This window comes from Miscanthus floridulus, chromosome 10 (genome assembly GCF_019320115.1).
Source record: "Miscanthus floridulus cultivar M001 chromosome 10, ASM1932011v1, whole genome shotgun sequence".
NCBI classification, from domain to species: domain Eukaryota; kingdom Viridiplantae; phylum Streptophyta; class Magnoliopsida; order Poales; family Poaceae; genus Miscanthus; species Miscanthus floridulus.
In genome coordinates this window covers 37,785,583-37,790,397 of record NC_089589.1, presented here as the reverse complement: position 1 = coordinate 37,790,397, position 4,815 = coordinate 37,785,583, and the positions used below count along the sequence as shown (strand labels likewise).

The window sequence follows — 4,815 nt, the reverse complement described above, 5'->3', positions numbered from 1 at the left end:
GGAATCGACAACTAGTGTTATCGTCTCGAAAAGGAATTCCGCCGCAATTTTTATCGCGGCATTTAAATTTGAGAGCAACAACACACTCAAAACCACCCCTCACCATATGGAGAGGAATCCAGCCCTTCCTGCCAGATGGTGACTATCTCATCTCAGGTGATCATCAGCCATCATGGCTGTCCCTGCAAAGAAAAAACCCAAAATCCAGCTGAAGGCATCTCCTGCTGATGCATCCTTACATAACTCCAGAAGCCCACTGCCCAACAACCCCAGAGTGGAGGTTCAGGCCATCGCCTTTCCATCCCGTCTCCCCTGTTTTCGTGCAAAAGGCTGGCCCTTCTGTCCTTGCTCTAGCAGCCACCATTCCTTAAACCCAGAGAGGGTCCAGGCTCCAGAGAGAGGAGAGAGGAGAGAGATTGAGAGAGGAGGAGGACGCTGCCGCTGCTCCAAACTCCGAGAGAGGCAGCCAGCCAGTGATAACTGTTTACAGTCAGTCTATTTACAGCTGCTGCTGCCTGCTCTGCTGCCTCGCCCCGCGTGAACCATTGAATCTTGTTCATTCTACCGGTGCTCCTCCTTGCTCTGCTGCAGAGAAGAAGCCGACGATGAGGGGCCGTCCCAAGAAGCAGCAGGGGACCACGAGCTCGGCTGCCGCGCTGGTTAAGGATAGGGGGAGCAGCAAGGAGAAGGAGAAGGAGAAGGAGAAGGAAGTCAGAAAGGAGAAGGAGAAGGAGGCGAGGGAAACCGGCAGGGAGCCGGCGAGGGGGAGGCCGAGACGCAAGGGGAAGGAGACGGAGATGGGTGGAGAGGGCAAGGAGCCAGCGAAGGAGAAGCAGAAGAAGCCCCAGGGGAAGGGGAAGGGGAAGGACAAGGAGACGGAGGTGATTGAAGTCGGCGAGCAGAATGACAGGGTGAAGGAGAAGACCGGCGCCGAGAAGAACGTCTGCCCACAGTTCTTCAAGGTCTTCTTCCCCGAGCAGTCGAGGGAGCGGTTGGTGAGCTTCTTCGCCCCATCCATCCCATCCCCTGTTTTGTTTAATTAATCCATGAATCAATGCGTGGACTGTTCTATTACTTTCGGTCGTACTTTCTTTTCCCAGATAAAAATAATTGCTTCTGGTTGTTAGATGCTGCGATGATCTGTTCCGATTAGGTATCTGAATGACTGAATCCTGTTTCTTGCAATGCTCAACAAAGAAAATGGGATTTTTTCCCCCTCCTGAATTACTTTTTTTTTTCCTAATGTTCTACCCGTTAGCTGATTGCTTGTCATGTGCATGTGTTGATTTGGCAATTTTTTTTTAAAAAAAAAAAACACCAAATACGACTTGGTTCATCTCATTGTTAATGGTTATGATTTGCATATATTCCATATATTACTGGCTTTATTTTTTATCTGAGGTTTCATCACGCATGTAGCGCGCCTCAGTTACAGCAGGTTCATATGTGCATTCTGGAGGTAAAAAAAACGCCTTCTTGAATGTGTTGATCCTGTGCAGAAAATTCCACCCATGTTCCACCAGCACCTCAAGGAGCAGCCTACTGGACCGGTTTTCCTGAAGGGTCCTAGTGGCAAGAAATGGCAGGCAACACTTGCTTCAGAGTCCGAAGTGTGGTCTTTTGAACAGGGATGGAAGGAATTCGTCACGGATCACTCCCTCAAGAAAGGTTACTTCTTGGTTTTCACATATGATGGGCCCTCTCAGTTCTCCGTGGCGGTGTTCTCTCCGTCAGGCATCATCGACCCAGCAGCCTTGGATGCAAAGCCAACGAATGAGGTAGTCGTTAAGATTGAAGAGGATGAAGGCGTCCAAAGGGACATGGATGCAGGTGGCGCCTCTGAGGTATCAATTCTCCCCACAGAAGAGGGCAATAGACTAACTGGAAGGAGAACAAGAGCAATGGGTGGTGGCACTGGCGCCTCTGAGATACCACCTCTCCCCACAGAAGAGGGCCGTGGAGTAACAGGGAAGAGAACAAGAGCAATGAGTGATCTCCCAGCAGATGGCAATGCATCAAAGAGGCACTCTACTGTCGCAAAGAAAGCTGACAAGAGGAGGAATCAAGCTGGCACTTCAAAGGATGCGGCGACAATTGTTCACAGTAAGAAAGATAAAAGAACCTTGTTTTTTTGTAATAATGAAAGCTAACCTGATTTTTTTTCCTTATGGGGTGTGACCTGAATAATTGTTTTGATGTCTCACTGTTGAGATCAACACAAAGGTGCAGTTATTGACAGTTACTAGTGAAATTATTCTTTAGTGTGTTTTCATTGACAACATGTTGTTGAGTGCAAGGATAGTGGTATAAATATGACTAAACCATACTGTTGATTACTTGTACTGCATGGTCAGAACTTAGGAGGCCATGTGCTGTGCTATTGTAGGCTTGTAGTTGCCATAACCACTGCCAAAATGGTGGAATTCTCCTAGTGTTTTTATGTAGTAATAAAACGCTACCACTAGTTATAGCACATGGGAATCTCACTAGGAGGCATTTGGTAGGGAAAATTTATACTAAATTTTGATTGCTAAAACACTAGGAGAACCCCACCTCACTAGGAGAAATTTAATATTCTGGTTGTGAACATCCCATATCTAGGCTCTTTGTTGGTGATGGATATTGGCTAAGATTATCTCTGATTTCACTCACTTCTGAGTATTAATAAAAATAAGTGCTCTAATATGTCAAAACCGGACTGCAATCCCAGTTGAACACTCTTGAGCAAACATTATTATTTTTCTAGCTAGGATTCATTCAAAATCATTACCATCCATGTACTTTCCATTCAAGTTAACTTTTGCATATCACAGATGCCACCTTCAGTTTGTTGAACGAATCTAAGACTTTCAACAAGACTCAGATCAGAGATAAGAATGTGCCTAGGAGTGGTAAATGTAAGTTTTTCTTCCTCGAACAATTCTATTGCAGTGAAATTGCCATCATTATTATTAATAAGAGATTCAGTTCTTTTGGACTGTGTGATACCTGTGAATAAATTGATGCTATCGCGCCTTTCAGTCCTTTTGAAGACCAGCAGGGCACCAGTTGTGATATCTCAAAGGCGCCCAGTAACTGAAGAAGAGAAAGACCTTGCTCTTAGAAAGGCAAATGAATTTAAGTCAAAGTATCCTTTCACCGTGCAAATAATGATGGAATCTTATGTCTATGTGGGATTTTTCATGGTAATGCCACTTATTTCCCATATGCTACCTCACACTTATGTCGAGCTCAAAACTATTCTTTGTAGTCCCTGCATAAATATAGTTCCTTAGTCGCCGACTTGTGCTTCCTAACTCTTTGCAGAACATTGTTCTTATAGCAGTAAACATTTTTCAAGCATTTTCCCAGTAACTTTTACAACTATCTTAGTTTGGCTAATGTACCCACTTTTTGCTTCCCTGCTTTTCCAATCTCATTAGATTAGGAAACATTTGTTTGTCATGTGTAAGTTAGCTTGGTACTGTCTGATTTTAATGTTGAAAGCACCAGAAGCGCAGAAAAATTACCAAAAACTGAGCTAGTATTATGTTTTAAGTTTTTCATTTGTCTACTAATGGATAGCATTTTCTATATACCCATGTATTTACCATTGGCTTGTTTACATTGTCATTGCTTCTCTAACTTAATCCCCATGTATTTCAGAACATCGCTTGCGAATTTGTCAGAGAGTCACTTCCCCAGACAAACAAGAAGTTAACGCTCTGGGATCCCCTAGGGAAGGCTTGGGAAGTTAACTATGTTTACTACAGTGACCGCTCTGTTGGCGCTTTCAGTGGTGGCTGGGGTAAATTTGCTCTAGGAAACAATCTGGAGAAGTTTGATGTCTGCATCTTTGAGCTTTTCAAGGAGGACAACATAAAAGTGCACATATACAGGGTTGTCCCGGAGATAACTCCGCTCCTCCGTGCCAGAGACAGAGACTAGGCTTTCCTTTGCACATTCGAGGGTGCGATCCTATTGATCTCCGGCTAGTGGAGAATAAGAAGACTGATTGGTCATTCACATGCTGGAAAGTGCTTCTGTGCTCGTTCAAGATAGAGCACACTAATAATTTCCCGAAACAAATAAGCGACTATAAACAGAGTTGTTATGTGCTCATGTTCTGGTTGGAACCCTGGTGTATTGGTTAACCGTCATATTGCTGTGAATTTGCAGCCATTAGAGTGATTTGCTATATGAATAGTATTGTTGTTTCCCCATTATTTTCTTTTCTTGCAGTTTATAACAGAAACATACCTTTCAGTAGTAGAAAAAACAGGAGAGCTGTCGCAATTTATCTGATCAGTTTTGCCTTGGCTGGTGGAGTGGTAGTTGCAACATGTGGCTCTTGGGTGAAACAGAAGCCTTGACCAAAAAACTGGTTGCTTTATGAAATAGTCTAGCCATCGCTTGGTTCCTTTCTGGAAACTGCTGCTGAACTGTTCTTTCGTGCCACCATGCTTTCTCAATCGCTGATGTGTTCTTGTGGTGTTATTTCTGAGATAGCAGCCGAGGCATTCTAGAATCCTACGAAGCACAAGATCAGCAACAAGGCATAGTCTTTCTGTTTCTATTTTATTTCAGCATGACATTTTCATGTGAAATGGGAACTGTTACGACAGCGGACCTGGCAGGCACAAAACTTTGACAACCAATTCCTTCTGTTGGAGACCAACATGCATGTTGGTTGCTGCATCCATTTCATGGCTGTGCTCTTGGCCCTCCACCTCCTTCCTTGTTGCTTCACTCTGTTCCCTGTTGGGTGATGGCTTGCTGCAGGTACAAGACCACGTGTTGAGGTCTCAGTCAGGCTCAACAGCTCAGCTCAGTTCA

At 44.3% G+C, this 4,815-nt stretch overlaps 1 protein-coding gene across 1 annotated transcript; it reads left to right on the top strand.

Moving 5' to 3' along the window:
• Nucleotides 1-275: 275 nt before the first annotated feature.
• LOC136490041 (B3 domain-containing protein Os11g0197600-like) lies at nt 276-4,185 on the top strand. Its single transcript, XM_066486540.1, has 5 exons — nt 276-995; nt 1,500-2,103; nt 2,814-2,897; nt 3,022-3,185; nt 3,646-4,185. Exons 1-5 carry the CDS (start codon nt 606-608, stop codon nt 3,925-3,927), a joined length of 1,524 nt encoding a protein of 507 aa, XP_066342637.1. The 5' UTR covers nt 276-605; the 3' UTR covers nt 3,928-4,185.
• The last annotated feature ends 630 nt before the right edge of the window (nt 4,186-4,815 follow it).

Excerpts from the sequence above, each read along its gene's own strand:
- LOC136490041 (XM_066486540.1), top strand. The coding sequence starts at position 606 with ATGAGGGGCCGTCCCAAGAAGCAGCAGGGGACCACGAGCTCGGCTGCC. Across the intron at positions 2,104-2,813 it reads TGCGGCGACAATTGTTCACA|ATGCCACCTTCAGTTTGTTG; the intron begins GTAAGAAAGATA and ends TGCATATCACAG. Across the intron at positions 2,898-3,021 it reads TGTGCCTAGGAGTGGTAAAT|TCCTTTTGAAGACCAGCAGG; the intron begins GTAAGTTTTTCT and ends CGCGCCTTTCAG.